At 57.7% G+C, this 16,671-nt stretch overlaps 1 protein-coding gene across 1 annotated transcript; it reads left to right on the top strand.

The window, feature by feature from the left end:
- The first annotated feature begins 913 nt into the window (after positions 1-913).
- Positions 914-14,874, top strand: BRINP2 (BMP/retinoic acid inducible neural specific 2). The gene is made up of 8 exons (XM_066555907.1): positions 914-983; positions 7,730-8,076; positions 10,643-10,833; positions 10,956-11,146; positions 11,491-11,596; positions 11,953-12,189; positions 12,350-12,572; positions 12,897-14,874. The coding sequence occupies exons 2-8, from the start codon at positions 7,796-7,798 to the stop codon at positions 14,011-14,013; spliced, it is 2,346 nt and encodes a 781-aa protein (XP_066412004.1). The 5' UTR covers positions 914-983; positions 7,730-7,795; the 3' UTR covers positions 14,014-14,874.
- Positions 14,875-16,671: the final 1,797 nt, after the last annotated feature.

Here is a 16,671-nt window from a genome sequence, read left to right on the forward strand (position 1 = left end):
CAACAAGGTTCTTCCAAGGTTTGGAAAGGGGATGCACCCCCAGGAGCGGTGGCCCTGGAACGCCTAAGGAGGTGTGAAGAGGAGCAAGGAAGGGGTTTGGTGGGAGGTGTGAAGAACACAGAGGGATAAATGGAACACACATTAAAACACCATCCGAGAATACTAAATCTGGTGTCACTGACAGCATCCTCCTGCTGCTCACCGGGAATGACCGGCACAGGAGGGTGCCCAGAGAACCTGGGAATGCGTGTTCCACACCAGGTTAGTAGTGCTTGGAGCAACCTGGTCTAGAGGAAGGTGTCCCTGCCCATGATGGGAATGGGATGATCTCCAGGGTCTCTTCCAACCCCACCATTCCCCAGTTCTGGACATCCCATGATGCTCTCCAGGGTCCCTTCCCGCCGCCCCATTCCTGGTCCCGCACATCCCGGGATGCTCTCCAGGCTCTCTCCCGTTACTAATCCCGCACATCCCGGGATGCTCTCCAGGGTCGCTCCCGTTCCCGATCCCGCACATCCCGGGATGCTCTCCAGGCTCTCTCCCATTCCCGATCCCGCACATCCCGGGATGCTCTCCAGGCTCTCTCCCATTCCCGATCCCGCACATCCCGGGGCTCGCTCACCCCGGGTCAGGAGGCGGGAGCGGCACCCCCGCACCGCGCCCCGCCCCTCCCCGCCCCGCTCGCCCAATGGGGACGCGCGGGCCCGCCGGCGGCGCCTGTGATTGGCTGCGGGCGCTGCATATATTATCGGCGCGGCGGTCCCGCGGAGCGCGCGGACCCGGCGGCCGCGGCTGAGGGAGCCCGGGATGGTGGCGGCGGCGCCGCCGGGGCCCGCCCGGCCGCCTGCACATGGCGCGGCCCGGAGGCGGCGGCGGGGCAGCGCCCGGGGCCGCTGAGCCGGAGCCGATCAGCCGGAGCCGATCGGAGCGGGACGCCAAGGAGAGGCGGCCGGTGCCCCGCCGGCGCTGATTTGGAGCCTGGGGTGAGTCCGCGGGGTCGCGGGGAGGAGGTGGGGGACGGGGATTGAGGCAGCGGGGGGGTCCCGCCGGTGGTGGGGTGGGGAGGGAGCGCTGTGGGACGAGCGGCGGCTCCGCAAGGGCGGAGATCCCGGGTACCGACGGCGGCTCGCTCGGTGACCTTGGTCAAGTTGTGTCCCCGCTCCGGGCTCGCTTCGCAGCCTCCCCGGCGAGCTCGGGTGACGGGAAGGCACCGAGTCCTGCCCGGCGGAGCCGCCCCGGCGCGGGGCCCCACAGGTGAGGGGCGGCTGCCACCGGCCCGGTGGGACCGGGTGCCGGCGGACTACCGGGTTAAACGGGATGCCCGGGATGCTGGGACCTGCTGCTGTGCTCTGAGTGCGCTGCTCGATGTGAAATGCCCGTGTGAGACACCCCGCTCCCGCAGGGACCGGGGAGATGCCCCCGCAAGTGTTGAAACGCGCATTTCTCCGATGGGCCCCGATCATCAGTGGCCTGTGGGGGGATCAGTTCCGTGGGGGGATCGCCCGTTCCCCGCACCGCAGGGCCCCGCTCCGCAGCATCGAGTCGAGCAGTGGGTGCGTGACCCGTCGGGAGATGTTTGCTCGCCTACCCGGCACAGCTCAGGTAGGGAGCTCCCCTCTGCCAGGCTCCCTTCCCTTCACACTCATCTTTCCAGTAAGAAACAAAACTCAGTGCCTTTAAAGCGCTGGATCGCATCAGCTCCGGGCGCAGCGCTGCCCTGTCCCTCCCCAGGGACCCGCGTGTGGCTGCCCGGGGGCGGCGGTGGCGGCTCCCGGAGTGTCCCCGCCGCGGTCCTGGGGCCGGGCACTCCGAGCCCGGGCGCTCGGGGCGGGTGGGACCCGCCGGCAGATGTCAGTGTCCCCTCTCTGTCAGCAGCCAGGAGGGTCCCTGCCAGCCCCGGAGGCCCCTGCACTTTTTCCGAAGCGGAGCTGCCTTTGGCGGCCGTGCAGTGACAGTTTGGGGAGCTGGGTCTCCAGGGGGGGTAGCCCCGCTCTGACACCCCAGAGGAGCGCTCCCTCTCTCTGCCCAGCACCAGCCACCCACCACCTTATTTATCCTGCACTGCCAACGCTGAGCTACACTTGTGCATCACTGCCCGTCCGTGACACTTGTCACTCGTGTGAAGGCAGGGAAAGGGAAGCAGTGATCCTCACCTTGCACTGCCTCCTGCATGAGGATGGTGCTGGGCTTGCAGGATCTGTTAGGAGGAAGGAGCCATCCTCCCTGGTGAGGAGGCTGCAGGGCTGCTCCCTTTCCCTGGCTCCTTGTGCACAGGGTTGCTCTTTTTCCCCATCCCCTCGTGTGCAGCAGGGCTGCTCTTCCCTGGTCCCAAAGATCCATCTGCAGGGATTCTTTGGTCTGAGAGCTCAGCGCAAGGTGGGGAAGCCGGAGCTGCTGCTGCCGTCATTGTGCTGGGGGGGAAATTCTATTTTGCACATTTATTTGCTTTATTTAAGAGGCTTTTGGCCTGTAGGTGTGAAAGTCTCGGGTGTGCAAAGCCAGAGGGCAGAACACATGGCACTGGTGCGACTCTGCACGCAGCTGCCATCTCTCCTGACAGCGGCCCAGGCTTCAACTCATTTGATGTCTTATGCAAATCCTTGGCTCCCTGAGTCCTGGGATTTTCTGCTATTTTCCTTTACTCTCATCTTCGCTCTTGAGGATGTGAAGAAAAGCTAATAAAAGGAACCCAGGTCGCTGAGTCCTACAGGTTTTCTAACCGGTCTCATGAGCTGAGAGGAGGAGGCGGGCAGTGACTTGGGGTCCCTCGGCTGTGGTGACTGATCGGGCTCCAGAGGGTGGCAGCGGGAGAACCCGCTCCCAGCCACGGCTGCGATCCTCACCACCACGGCTCCGAGGTGTCTGTCTGTCCCCACGCCCGGAGCCGTGTGGCCGGGGCCGGCTGCCAGGTGGCTGCCAGCACCCCGCCGTGCCCGCTTTGCCAGCGATTACCGCGCTGCTGTCGCTCCGGCGGTGCCTGCTTCGCTCTCTTAATTACCCCGGCTGATCAATGGGGCCCTGGAGCTTCCTTGGCAGCGTGCGGGTACCAGCCCGGCGCTGCAGCTCCTCCCGAGCCACAGCCGAGCCGGGGCAGGGAGGAGGTGTAGGGCAGAGGAGACAGTGTAGGCAGGGCTGGCTGTAGGGGAGAGGTGTAGGGCAGAGGAGACAGTGTAGGCAGGGCTGGCTGTAGGGGAGAGGTGTAGGGCAGAGGAGACAGTGTAGGCAGGGCTGGCTGTAGGGGAGATGAGTTTCACGAAGCCCCAGGTGAGCCTGGTGGCCCCGGAGCAATGGGAGCATCCTGCTAAAATTCAGCCCTTTGGGATTGTCTGTCCCGAGGTGTGCAAGAGCAAGAGGTGGCCTGGGTGCCTGCGTGCATTCACAGATAGGCACGGCTCAGCTGAGTCAATCCACTTCAGACGCTAAACTGCACTTAGCCTTTGCCCAGGCTCTTTTAAGTGGCCTTAATTTGATAAAGCTTTTCCATGTTTAATGAGAAGGTGACTCAGTCACTGGGTTTGATGTTTGTCCGCACTGAAAGGCGTCCCCAGGGAGCTCCAGACCCCTCCCCATCGCTCCTGCACAGATGCACCTTGGCTCCCACTGTGCCCCAGGGACCATTCCCTGTGACTGGGCACATCCCACAGCCCTGCCACCGACGGTATTGTGTATCTGCCATGGACACGGGGCTTGGCTTTGGCTCTGGGCTTCAGCTCAGCGTGCACAGAGGTGGTTCCAGGGTCCATCTGGAACCTTCCTGGCAAATACCACTGCCGCTCTCCCCAGTGCATGCTTCCCAGTTTCTGTATCTCCAGATCTGCTCCTGCAGCCTGAAAGGGCACAAATCAATGCTAATGTCCCAAACAATTAGCTAACGTCTTAATTATCGAGCTCAGCCTGATGAGTGGTGGAGCACGTGGCTCCGGAGATGCCGTGGGCATGGAGGCAAGCGGGACCCTGGCATAACTCCGATGTTGTGCTGAGGGTGTTGCTGCTGTCACTGTCAGCTCCAAGGGCAGCAGAGGGAGGCTTTTGCGGCTCACCTGAGCACCCCCATCCCTCCTTCAGCCTCTCAAACCATTTTGGATGAGGACACCACCGCAGAAGTGACCCACTGCCATCGCCAGGGTGGGGAGTGAGTGACTCTAGAAATTGCCATGAGCTCTTTTTAAGATGTAGCTCATGACATGTGACAGTGTGGGCCATGCATCAGCCTCACTGGAGGAACATCAGGATGTTCTGCTGCAGGCAGTGGGGACACAGTGGGCTGCAAGAAGCTCAGGAAGACTTGGCCCTGAGAGAGGTTGTGATCCTAGGAAAATTTGCCAATAATATTTACTTTGGTACTCTTCTTCCTTGCTTCGGGGTTTTTACAGAAGAGGGAAGAGGAGAAAAAAAAATAACAAGCTGGAAGTTTTCCAACTTTTGTGATGCAAAACCCTAAATCAAAAGGAAGAAGAAAAAAAAAGAGTTGTCAGATGCTTCTCATCAAATCTTCATTTTTTGGATCAAGGAAAAGTGATTAGAAAGTTATTTCCAGCTCTAGTAGTAAGGTCAAGGGGGTTACTTGTTTCTAAGAGCTTTACTTTCCCCAGCATCCCAGGAGGATCCTGGTGTGAGCATGTGCAGGTGCACCCTGAAAAGCATTGCCCCAACCCCACAGAGCTGGAGTGCAGCCCCCCTTCCCCTCAAAGCAGAGCCAGTTCCCCCAGCTGTGGGGATTGAGGACTGTGCGGAGCTATGGCAATATCTGCACATATTTCTTTTCTATAACTCCTGATCGATAGGAGGAAATAAATCACCCCAGCTGACAGTGGTGCAGGAGAGCTGCTCCGTGGGGATGAGCTGCTGCAGAGCTCAGTGCAGCCCCCACACAGGCCTTCCTTGCCCGTTCTGCCTGACTTGGGACTCCAGCTCCTGTTGGCAAGGATGCTGCCGTGCGTCATCACCCGTCCCCAGGCAGGAGCCTCCCTCGGAGGTGCCACCACACGCGGTGTAAATAGGAAGGAAGTGTGAATAAAAGCTCACTCAGCAAGGCTGGAAACTTTGCTTCACACCAGGAGGGATTCTTCACTGGTTTTGTACCAGTTTGCCCTGGCCATGTGCTGGAAATACCAAATCCTATTTTTATTGCTCTGTAGTAAAACATGAAGTAGCCATAGGGGAAACATGCCATGCTCAGCCTGGAATCTCAGAACCAGCTCCCCAGGGAAGGTGTCAGAGCAGGCAGAGATGGTTTCTAGCTGGTCTAGGGACCACAGCCAGAGGGAAAAGGTGACCCAAAGTGGGTCTACCCATAATATCCATCCCCAGATGATGGTGAGCCAGATGTTTGCTGCTTTAGCTGTGGTGGGAGAGGGGATTTTGAGGGGAAGGACAGCATGGAAGCCTTTCTTGGCCAAGGCACGTGGAGATGCCCTCCAGGATGGTTAGTGCTGGTGGGAAGCATTTAATGTCTAGGATGGTTTGATGGAAAAGACAGTGCTCTGCCTGGTGTGTCCCACCCCAAAAAATCCCATCTGTGCTTTGAATCAAAGGAAGAAAACTCCTGTGTCCTTCTGATTTACACCAGGAAAGCCTCAGGGAGGGTGGTGAAGTGACTGGTGCAAAACCAGTCTGTGTTGGTGTGAAGTGGTGATGGATGAGGCCAATGTCCCATGGCACTTGTGGAAAAGCATCTCCTTTAACCACTTAAAACCCCCTTTAACATCCCCTGTGAGACCCAGGCTGTTACAGACCCGTGTGGAGGGAGGGGGGAGAGGGACACAGCCAGGGAGCAGCCCCTGCCCAGCCCACCTCAGCTGGAGCTGGGTCAGGAGCCACTTAAAACCCATGGATGATGATGGGAGACAAGGAGACAGGGTGTGCCAAGCCTGTTTGTGGGGCAACAGGCAGAGTCCCAGTGCACCAGATATTTAAACAAGCTGTTTTGCTGTCACAGCCACATTTAATGCTACAAGCAGTGTGTTTCCATGGGCAGGGTTTAGAAAAAGGAGCTGTTCAAGGAGGCTTTACCCTCCCTCAGCTTCTGAGCTGAGATCCAGAGTGTTGCCTTCCTCCTTGCTGTGTGGGAAAGGGCTCAAATCACTGAGGGTTTAGCCTGTGGTCAGTATCTAAACCATCCATGAGGTTACTGCCAGACCCTGGCTCCCACCATTCTCTCCTGGACACAGCAGCAGGACCCACAGCTGCAGGCAGCATGGACCTGGGGGGTTAATCTTGAGCTTTGAGGATCCCTTTGGTCCCCAGGCCACATCAATTTTTAATTGTACCAGCAGATATTCCTGGGAAGGGGAGCAAGCTGCAGGTCTGCTTCAGGCAGACTCCGCATCCCATCTCTCTGCTTGCCCTCAGCCCAGCCTTGGTTGCAGCCAGGGAGGATTAGGGGGCAGCCAAATGCCTTGGCTCAGCCACCACCCACACATGGCAGCACACAAACAGCTCTGTGAGCCTCTGGCATCAGGTCCTGCCACGTTTTGGGGCTGACAGAGCAAGGAAACCAGGCTGGCATTGCCTGCCCCCCAGGCCAGCATGGGACAGGTTTGGGCCAGGATTTGGGCACATCCTGCCCCACGTGCCAGGGGCAGGAGGCAGTGACTGGGCTGTCATGTGGCTGCCTGCCAGGCTGGGAAAAACCAGGGTGACATGTGAAAAAAGAGTGTGGGGGAACAGAAGCCCTGCCTGCTGCTCCTGCCCACCCCACTGCTCTGGCACCCCAGCCTGGTGATGTGAAAGTCTCAGCTTTTGTTTAAAATTCACAGGGCCCCAGCCTCGAGGGCTGAGCGAGAAGCTGAGAAAGTGTAATCAAAGGGCACCCTTAAGGGTTTAAATATAGAAGAGAGGGAGAAAAAAAAATTGAAAAAAACATATTATTACATGTTCAAGCATGATGATTCATCCAGCAAAGCCCTGTTTGGGAGAAGGCAGGGTTGGTGTGAGCTCAGCAGGGATGGGCATTTGGGCTCCAGCCGCCTTCCTGGAACAAAAACCACCTTCCCTGGCAGGACTGCAGCAAGGGGGTCCCTGTTCTGAGGCAAACAGCTGCTGTTGCCTCACAGCACACCTGGCCTTGGTCAGACCTTGCAGATCCCCATCTCCCACCTTTGCTGGCAAAGTCAAGCTCTGTCCTTGTGGTTGCTGCTGCCAGAAAAGCTCCATCTTTACTTTGCACTCAAAACACTACTTCCATCAGCCTAGGCAGCCTTGGAGTGGGCATCCATCCATCCATCCATCCATCCATCCATCCATCCATCCATCCATCCATCCAGACACTAGCAGGACACAAAGACAGGTCTAACATCAACCAGACATGATTCAGTCCATACTGGAGAAACTCATTTTCCCAGTTCCCCACGATTATAATTTTTAGCCCCACCTGAAATGAGCTGCGTGCTCATGACATTTGTCCCCACAATGCAGGGTGCAGGGCAGCCCACAGCAGCGAGCTGTGTCATATTATAATAATAATAATAATAATAAATAAATAATATGCCAGGCTGATGTCCAGCAGAGAAAAACATAAAGAAAAAGCCAGAAATTCCTCAAACAGCCATCAGCCAGGATTTCATTTAACTCCAGCACCCCCAGCACCATAATCTCTTATTTCCTGTGGCATGATCAGGCTCTCCCAGGAGCGCAGCTTTCCCTCTGTCAGCAGCATCCCAGCCAGCATTCCAGAGCTTGCTCCCGGTTTCTCTCCGGTCCTCACGGGCTTCCCCTCTTGTCGTTGCAGGGCGGGGCTGTCCCGGAGGGTTGCGGCGGGGTGAGAGAATGAAGAAGCCGGCCGGGCAGCAGCAGGATGGGGCGGCAGGACCTGCCCCGTGCTGACGGGCCCCCGCCCATGCTGCCCTGGCCGCTGGCCCTGCTGGCCCTGAGCGCCTGCTGCCGCTGCAGCGCCGTGCCCCAGGGCCATGCAGCCCCCGCCACGCCCTCCTCTTCCTCCTCATCCTCCTCTCCCGCGGCCCGGGCGCCTCTCGACTGGCTCCTCACCGACCGGGGACCCTTCTACCGAGCCCAGGAGTACGTGGACTTCATGGAGCGCTACCGGCAGGGTTTCACCACCAGGTACAGGATCTACAGGTGAGAGGCTGTGAGGGGCTGGGGGGATGTGGGGGCATGGCAAAGTGGAGGCAGACCCTCTCTAATCCATGTGAGCAGACCCCCATGAGTGGGAGGAGGCTGTCCATTGGGTGGATGTGAGATGCTGCTTTTCCAGGGAATGTAATAGCAGCCCCCCCCAGGATGCTCATGGTGAGGCCAGGCTGGGCTCCAGGCTGTCAGGGTCTCTAGGTGCTCAGAGTGACCCCAAGAGAAGTTAGAAAGTCTCTTTTCCCAGCCCAGCGCTTGAAGAAGGAGTCAGGGCTCTTCATTTCTCAGTCCCAAGGTTGTTTTTTGCATCTTATTTATAAAATTCTTTCTCCTGCCCTGCCAAGGTCCGTCCAGCAGGACAGTTCCAGGCACTCTGCCTGTCCTCAGGATGGTGTTATCTTTTTATACTAAAAACTACATGTACAATATTTACAATTACTTTCCAATACCTATCACCTATGTTAGACAGTGAGCTTCTACTCTAAACCAATCTAAAAGTGCCAACATCACAGCAGAAGATGGAGGCCAAGAAGAAGAAGGAGAAAGGCTGGACACACCCAGATCCCTCCATCTTGCCCCCTGAACCTCCATTCTAGAAACCCCCAAAATCTACTTTTTCACCTTGTGATAAATTCACTATCATTCTATTTAATTTGTCGTGGCTTGCTGATCTTCATCTAAGGTTGGTAACTTGCTCCATGGGTCATGATCAAAACCACAAGCATTTCAGGGCTCTGTGCCAGGGTCTCTGAGAGCCCTGGCAGGGGTCTTGGCTGCTCAGGACAGCCAGAGGGATGTCCTGGGTCCTGACACCAGGCAGGATTTGCCCTAAGATGGGAGGGATTTGGTGCACAGGTTGAGATGGGATCAGCCCTTATGGCAGGAGGCAGAGAGCCCACTGGGCTGGATGGGTCTCGTGTACTCCAGTCCCTTTGGACATCCTCCACCTACCAATCTCCTGCCCTGAGATGGAGGCTGGGGACAGCAGAAAGGACAGTGTGCACGTGGTGTCCACCTTCCAGCCCTTTGGACAAAGAGGCTCTTTTGTCCTTTTTCTGTGCACAAAGATGTCTCTGTGCCAAATTACTGAACCTGCCTAGACTGGCAGTCCTCTGGGGCTGGGATGCTGCTGGGGCTTGAGAAAAGTCCCCCTGACTGACCCCCTGGCATGTCCCCAGTGCCATCAGCCCCTGGTCTACTGTGGGATGCTATAGGCATGGGGGCCAAGGCTGGAGGGGGTTTCTTGCCAGCAGAGAACCAGGTTTGGCAGCAGTGGGGTCCCCTCACCACAGCAAAGGGCCACCCCATGACAGCCTCTGTGGGAAACCCACTCCACTCCACCACCTCCTGGGCCTCCACCACCTCACTGGGGCTGTCACCTCTGCCTAGTGAGCCCTTTCCCTTCCACTCCCCACCAGTGCTGAGCCGTGGGGGCTTCCAGCAGCGAAGCAAAGCCTGACCAGGGCCCCTTGGGAATGCTGACGTGGGTGCAGGGATTGCAGCCTTGTTATGCAGCCCAGCACCCCCAGGGAGCTCCTCTCCCCTTTCCTGTGTGCTGATGCTGCCATGCTGAGGGACCTGCATCCTCCAGGGATGCTGCTGGTGACGGTGGTGGGACAGGAAGGAGCAGCCAGAGGGACAGCAGCTGGCTCAAACCTCCCCAGAGGCAGAGAACCTGCTCTCAGCCTTTGGGGCTTGTTTGCTTCCGAGATGGAAGGGGGGAAATTGGCACCCCAGCCCCGAGGGAGTGTGTGTGTGCAAGGGGAGAGGCAGCATCCCCCCTGCCTCATCCTCAGCTCTGCTAACTGGCTCCTGCATCTTCTGGGCCCAAAAGTCATGGTGGGAGGCAACCTGTCATCTGCCAAGCCCAGCAGCTGCTGCTTTGCACCCATCCACTGCTCCCTCCTTCTCCCTCCCTCTCCCTGTTTTCCCAGCCAGCCCTGGTGAAACTGTCTGAGAGGCACAGCCTGGTTTTAATTAGAGCCAAATGCCAAAGATTAAGCTGAAATTTGCTGCTGGTTGTTTATGAGGCCGTGGGGTTTTGGAGGCAGTGACAGGCTGGGTGGCACATTCACAGCATCTGGGGCTCTGAGGGGACCCACCACATCCCACCACATCCCAACACCTCCAGCTTCCCACAAAATGCTGCTGATGTTTAAAACCATGACACCCCCAGATGCTGGATTTTCCCTTGGATCTGTAGGCTGGAGGAGGGATGAGCTGCAGGCAGCCCAAAGGGCTGGAAAAGGCTCTAGCCCTGCCCTGGGCTGTGATTAATGCCTTCCGGAGGTGCTGGGTTAATCAATAGCCGGCATCTCCGCTGCTTGTAGCTCTTTATCACCATCAATGGCTTAGGGAGGGACGGTGCTTTTGTCCTGCCTGGATCCATAGCTGGCAGCAGGTCCTTCACTTCCAATGGGCAAGTCGGGATGATTCTAACCAGAGTTTTCCATCTGTCCTGAATGGAAATCAGGGACATAAGGAAGGAGAGTATGCATGTGGTGCCATGGCCAGACCCACTTCACACCCTCTCCCCACTGCTGCTCTCCTCTCACAGAGAGTTTGCCCGTTGGAAGGTGAATAATTTGGCCTTGGAGAGGAAAGATTTCTTCAGCCTCCCACTTCCCCTGGCCCCCGAATTCATCCGCAACATCCGGCTGCTGGGGCGGCGGCCCAGCCCGCAGCAGATCACCGACAGCCTCATCAAGAAGTATGGGACACACTTCCTGCTGGCTGCCACGCTGGGAGGTGAGTGCTGGGCTGCTCAGCCCCTCGCACAAGGAGGGGCAGTGGGAAAAGAAGCACTGCACGGCCAGGAAAGGGAATGGGGGGAGCCCACAGCCTTCCACAAGTGTCGCGTGTCCCCCCAGGAGAGGAGTCCCTGACCATTTTCGTGGACAAGCGCAAGCTGAGCCGGAGGGCAGAGCCCGCGGCGGGGGCTGGGAACAGCTCGGGGGTCTCGCTGGAGACCCTGCACCAGCTGGCAGCCTCCTACTTCATCGACAGGGAGAGCACCCTGCGCCGGCTGCACCACATCCAGATCGCCACGGCTGCCATCAAGGTAGGAGAGGGACTGAGGAGGGGCCAGCGCCGGCACCCCCCAGGGGCCCCTCGCAGCTGGCCCGAGCTGAAACAGCATCCCCCAGAGAGGCGAGATCCGGGAAAGTTAACACCTTCCCATTATTTGTGGGAAATTGGGCACGCTAATAAAGGCACATTTTTCAGCGGGCTGCCGCCTGTCAACAGCTAATTAGCAGATAATTAGTTCTCCTCTCCGACCATCGCCCTGCTATGAGGAGGGGGGCTTGGCCAGCGGGTCAGGGATTATCTGCAGCGCTCTCATCTGGGTAGGGCGCCCTGTGTCCCCTCCTGTGTACCCTGACCGCCTCTGTGTCCCCACCTTAGGTGACAGAAACACGGACAGGGCCACTGGGCTGCAGCAACTATGACAACCTGGACTCGGTGAGCTCTGTCCTGGTGCAGAGCCCTGAGAACAAAGTGCAGCTCCAAGGTAGGACTGGGCTCGTGGGGATGTGGGGGCGGACAAGTGCTGCCATGGGATGCTTGTGGGTGCACGGGGGGGTGCAGGGGAGGATGCTGGCATGAGATGCTGCTTCTAATTTCAGGGCTGGGGAGGAGAGGGGAGGAAAATAATGAAAACTGGGCAGGATGAGGTTGTTGCTTGTCTGCCAAGAGGAGCCGAGATCGATGCAGAGCCCAGACAAGCGACTCCACAGCAAATTGATATGATGATCATGCGAGGGTGGGAGCCCGGCGAGGGGGGAGAGGCTGGTGCCCTCCTCGCCCAGGTGATGTTTGAGGGGCTCCGTGCGTGCCCTGATGCCCTCGGGGCTGCTCCCTCCCCAGGGCTGCAGACGGTGCTCCCCTCCTACCTGCGGGAGAGGTTCGTGGCCGCCGCCCTCAGCTACATCGCCTGCGGCTCGGCGGGGGAGCTGGTGTGCCGCCGCAGCGACTGCCGCTGCCAGTGCCAGCCCGCCTTCCCCCGCTGCAACTGCCCCGAGGCCGACATCCAGGCGCTGGAGAGCAGCCTGGCCCAGCTCGGGCGAGCCTGGGAGAGCCACCACAGCCAGTTCGAGGAGTCAGGTGAGGCTGGGCAGACCCCACCGAGCATCTCCTTCCCCTTGTGAGCAGCCCAGGCTGGGTCTTCTCACCATGAAGAGCTCGGGTGGAGGGAGATTGCTTTCAGCTCCACCTTCACTGCCTGCTCTCCAGAGTCCCTGATGCCATCTCCTTCTCCCCACAGAGGAGTTTCAGGCCCTGGTAAAAAGACTCCCCACGGACCGTTTCCTGAACAGGACAGCCATCTCCCACTTCTGGAGCATGGATCTGGATGTCCAGCATCGCTACCAGCAGCTGGGCACGAGCCTGAAGCTGCTCTCCAGGAAAACCTTCCGGCTCATCCGGCGGCTCTTCAACCTCAGCAAGCGCTGCCACCGCCAGCCTCGCTTCAAGCTGCCCAAGGAGAGGTAGGGTGCCCTGGCAGCCCTTGCTGGGGACACTGCCCCGTGCCCCGAGGGTGGGGCATAGCCAGGGGCTATCTCCCTGTGGCTGCAACTGGAGAAGCTCCCACAGAGGAGGGGGTGAGCAGGCAGCAGGAGCGGCTGTACCAGCTTGGAATGTGGCCTTGAGAGATCAGGTGCAGACCTGAAGGTGAAAAATGGGTTCATGGGGGGGCCACCAGCAGAGCTGAAAACAAGCACGAGGTGGGCAGCTCTTTCATCCTTAGGGAAAGCCAGTCACATCCCAAAAGATGCCATCTAAGCCTCTCTTCTGTGTTTCCTGTGCACCAGGTCCCTCCCTTACTGGTGGAGCCGCGCACAGTCGCTCCTGTACTGCAGCGAGACCACCGTGCCTGGGACCTTCCTGGAAGAAAGCCACAGCTGTACCTGTCCCTTGGAGCAGCCCTCCTGCCAGGGCTCCATACCGTGTGCCTTGGGCGAGGGGCCAGCCTGCGCCAGCTGTGACCAGGACAACAGCACGCGCTGCGGGACCTGCCACCACGGCTACGCGCTCACCCAGGGCTTCTGCCGCCCTGAGGTGGCCGACTCCCTGGAGCACTACCTGGGGCTGGAGACGGACCTGCAGGACCTGGAGCTCAAGTACCTCCTGCAGAAGCGGGACAGCCGCATCGAGGTGCACTCCATCTTCATCAGCAACGACATGCGCCTGGGCAGCTGGTTCGACCCCTCCTGGAGGAAGCGCATGCTCCTCACCCTCAAGAGCAACAAGTACAAGCCCGGGCTGGTTCACGTCATGCTGGCCCTCTCTCTGCAGATCTGCCTCACCAAGAACAGCACCCTGGAGCCCGTCATGGCCATCTATGTTAACCCCTTTGGGGGAAGCCACTCAGAGAGCTGGTTCATGCCTGTCAACGAGGGCAGCTTCCCAGACTGGGAAAGGACTACCGTAGATGCCTCTGCCCAGTGCCAAAACTGGACGATCACCTTGGGCAACAAGTGGAAGACCTTCTTTGAAACTGTCCACGTCTACCTGCGGAGCCGCATCAAGTCTCTGGATGACAGCTCCAACGAGACAATCTACTACGAGCCCTTGGAGATGTCAGATCCCTCCAAGAACCTGGGCTACATGAAAATCAACAGCTTGCAAGTCTTTGGCTACAGCCTGCCCTTTGAGCCGGACGCTATCCGTGACCTGATCCTCCAGCTGGACTACCCCTACACCCAGGGCTCCCAGGACTCAGCCATGCTCCAGCTGCTGGAGATCAGGGACAGGGTGAACAGGCTCTCACCCCCGGGCAAAATCCGCCTCGACCTCTTCACTTGCTTGCTCCGGCACCGGCTCAAGCTGGCCAACAACGAGGTGGCGAGGATCCAGTCCTCCCTGAGGGCCTTCAACGCCAAGCTGCCCAACGCCCTGGAGCAGGAGACGGGCAAGCTGTGCAGCTAACACAGCTGGCAGCGCTCACACCTCGGCCCAGGGGGCTGGCAGGACAGACTTCCTGGGGAGGAGAGAGAAAGAACCACCCTAAAAATTGAAATCAAGGCCTTACCTTAGTGCCAACTGCGTGCTTCCATGGTACACCCAGCAACTGGCCAAAGAGACACAGGGCTCGGGCGGATGGAGGATGCCAGTGGGACTGAGGAGGAGGGATGGCTCATGGCATTGTGAACTGGCTCTGACCGTGGGGACAATGCCACTGTGGCCACCACGGAGGTGGCTGGGGAGGTGTGCCAGCAGTCCAGGGGGGTGTGGCTTGGCCAGAGGCAGCTGCTGGTCTCACCAGAGCAGGTGCTTAACCCACTGTAAGGATCCCCCAGTGGCAGCCTCCTCGCCACCCCAACTTTTGTAGTGTTTTTAAGAGGTTTCTACTGGCACCTTTGCCTTTGCGTCCCCCACGATCCATCCTGCAGCCCTGGCTTCGCACACGGTGCTGGGGGGGTCCACAGCACAGGCCCTGCAGACCCAGCAGGTCTCCCCTGGGGCCTCTCCACGAGCACCTCGTGTCTGCTGCCATGCCGAGGCACCGTCTCACCCCTTGCCTGGAAGGACCTGGCACCTGCCCGGGGATGCTGCCATCACAGACACCCACGGAGACCTCTGGGCCAAGGTTCCCTACAAAACAGAAAAACCAACAAAAAAAACCCCACCCTAATGCAAAAGAAAGAAAAAGAAAATGTTTTATTTATGTATTTATTTATTTGGTTTGTTTGGGACAGGTTTTTTTAAGCCTATTCATTTGGGGAGTGTCATTTCTTGTCAGTGGCTCCAGCCAAGAGACATCTTAGTAAAATGTATCTGTTTAATATATTTTTTAAAAAATGCCTTTTTTGAGCAAAAGAGCAACCAAAACCAACTGAGATTAAAAAAAAAAAAAAAAGAAAGAAAAGAAGAGAACAGTTACTGTCATCCCTAGCCCTGGCTTTTCCTGTGCTTGTGGCTCCCCTCCCTCCCTCCCTCCTTCCCGGTGCTGCTGTGCTGGGTGCCTGACTGGAATATCAAGCAGTGGAGCTGCCCAGCTGTCAGATGGGAATGTTGGGTACCCAGACAAGCAGAGCTCACTGCTCCAGTGCCTGCCCTCATTCCTTGGCCAAGGATGAGGCAGAGAGAGGCAGGAGCCGACCCCGTGACCGCAGGGATCCCCAAGGGAGGCGTGCAGACAGAGGGGATGGTGCAGGGAAAGGAGAGGGATGGGAGAAGTGAATCAGTGTGCAGGTCTGAGAACGCCTTCTAATCCTCCACAGCTGGCAAAACTTGTCTGCTTGGATGTGCAAAGGCAGCGGAAACCTGAACTCATCCATCCTGCTCCTGTCACCCACCTCTCCTCCATCCTCGGGCTGGGCAGATAAAGAGATAAGCGGGAGGAAAATAACACCAGGAGAGATAAAGAGACAGACAAGAGGAAAATAAAACAGGGACAGATAAACCATACTTGCTATTTATATTCCCTGTCTAATCTATCAATCCATCAAGCTGGCTATTGTGGTTATAGCAGCCCTCAATCTGTCACCTAGACTTCTATTTTCCACACATCTGTCTTCCTTTGCCCACCTCTCCTCTCTCTCCCAGTCCTAAAGGGAAAAAAACCCAGGCAATTAAACACACCAGGAGGAAATGAAAAGTCAAAGCCATCCTCTGGGCTCCCCAGGCAAAGCTGGCAGACATCAGCCTGGGGATGGGGAGGGCACAGGCATGAAGGCCAGCAGTGCTCCTGAGCAGGCAGGGCTGCTAGGAGGATTCCTGGCTAGAGAAGTTATTTTGGCTTCTGCTGTACATATTCCATCACTTCTTGGTTGTCCAGAGCAGCTGTGGCTGCCCCATCACTGGAAGTGTCCAAGGCCAGGTTGGATGAGGCTTTGGTCTCTACTGGAAGGTGTCCCTGCCTGTGGAAGGTTAGAACAAGATGAGATTTAAGGTGTCTTCTAACCCAAACCATTCTGGGGTTCTTCCCATCATCCTGTGGGCCATGTGTCAGGTTAACATTCCTTAACTCCATTCCATGTCTTCTAGACAGAGCACTTCCTACCATGTTTTTTGGTGTCCTGAACCAGTCCCACATCCTAAACACACCTCAAAATGAATGCAAGAGTTGTTGGGATGACTGGGAGCACTGCAAAGGACCCATCAAGGGATGCACCCTGCACTTCTCTGGCTCCAGATGGAGCCAGGTGATGCCCTAACAGTCCCATGTGTGAGGAGGAAGTGGACAAAGGCAATTTACTTTTAATTTGATGCCAAAAAAGCAGGGAGCAGGGGGAGGCAGGCAGCTGGAAGGAGGAGCCATCAGCTCTTTGCATCCTCAGCAGTTGTCCCTGGGGCTGCACTCTCCTCTCACCACAGCCTCCCAGCAATATCCATAATCTATTGCCCAAAGGCACCGAGTTTGGCCCAAATTGCCAATTCCCATTAGCAATGAGGCTGTGCATGGCACTCCAAGGCTTGGCAGCTGGCACAGCCCTGTCTCAGCAAAAAGCACTTCCCACTGGGAAGCACAGGGAGAGGCACACAAGGCCTTGGTCACCCACCCCCAAACCATGGGGCTGCACCCCCTCTTTAACTCAGAGAAACAGACAGAGCTGATTCCTTAAATTTGGCTGCTAAATTGCT

This window comes from Molothrus aeneus, chromosome 9, assembly GCF_037042795.1.
Source record: "Molothrus aeneus isolate 106 chromosome 9, BPBGC_Maene_1.0, whole genome shotgun sequence".
NCBI classification, from domain to species: domain Eukaryota; kingdom Metazoa; phylum Chordata; class Aves; order Passeriformes; family Icteridae; genus Molothrus; species Molothrus aeneus.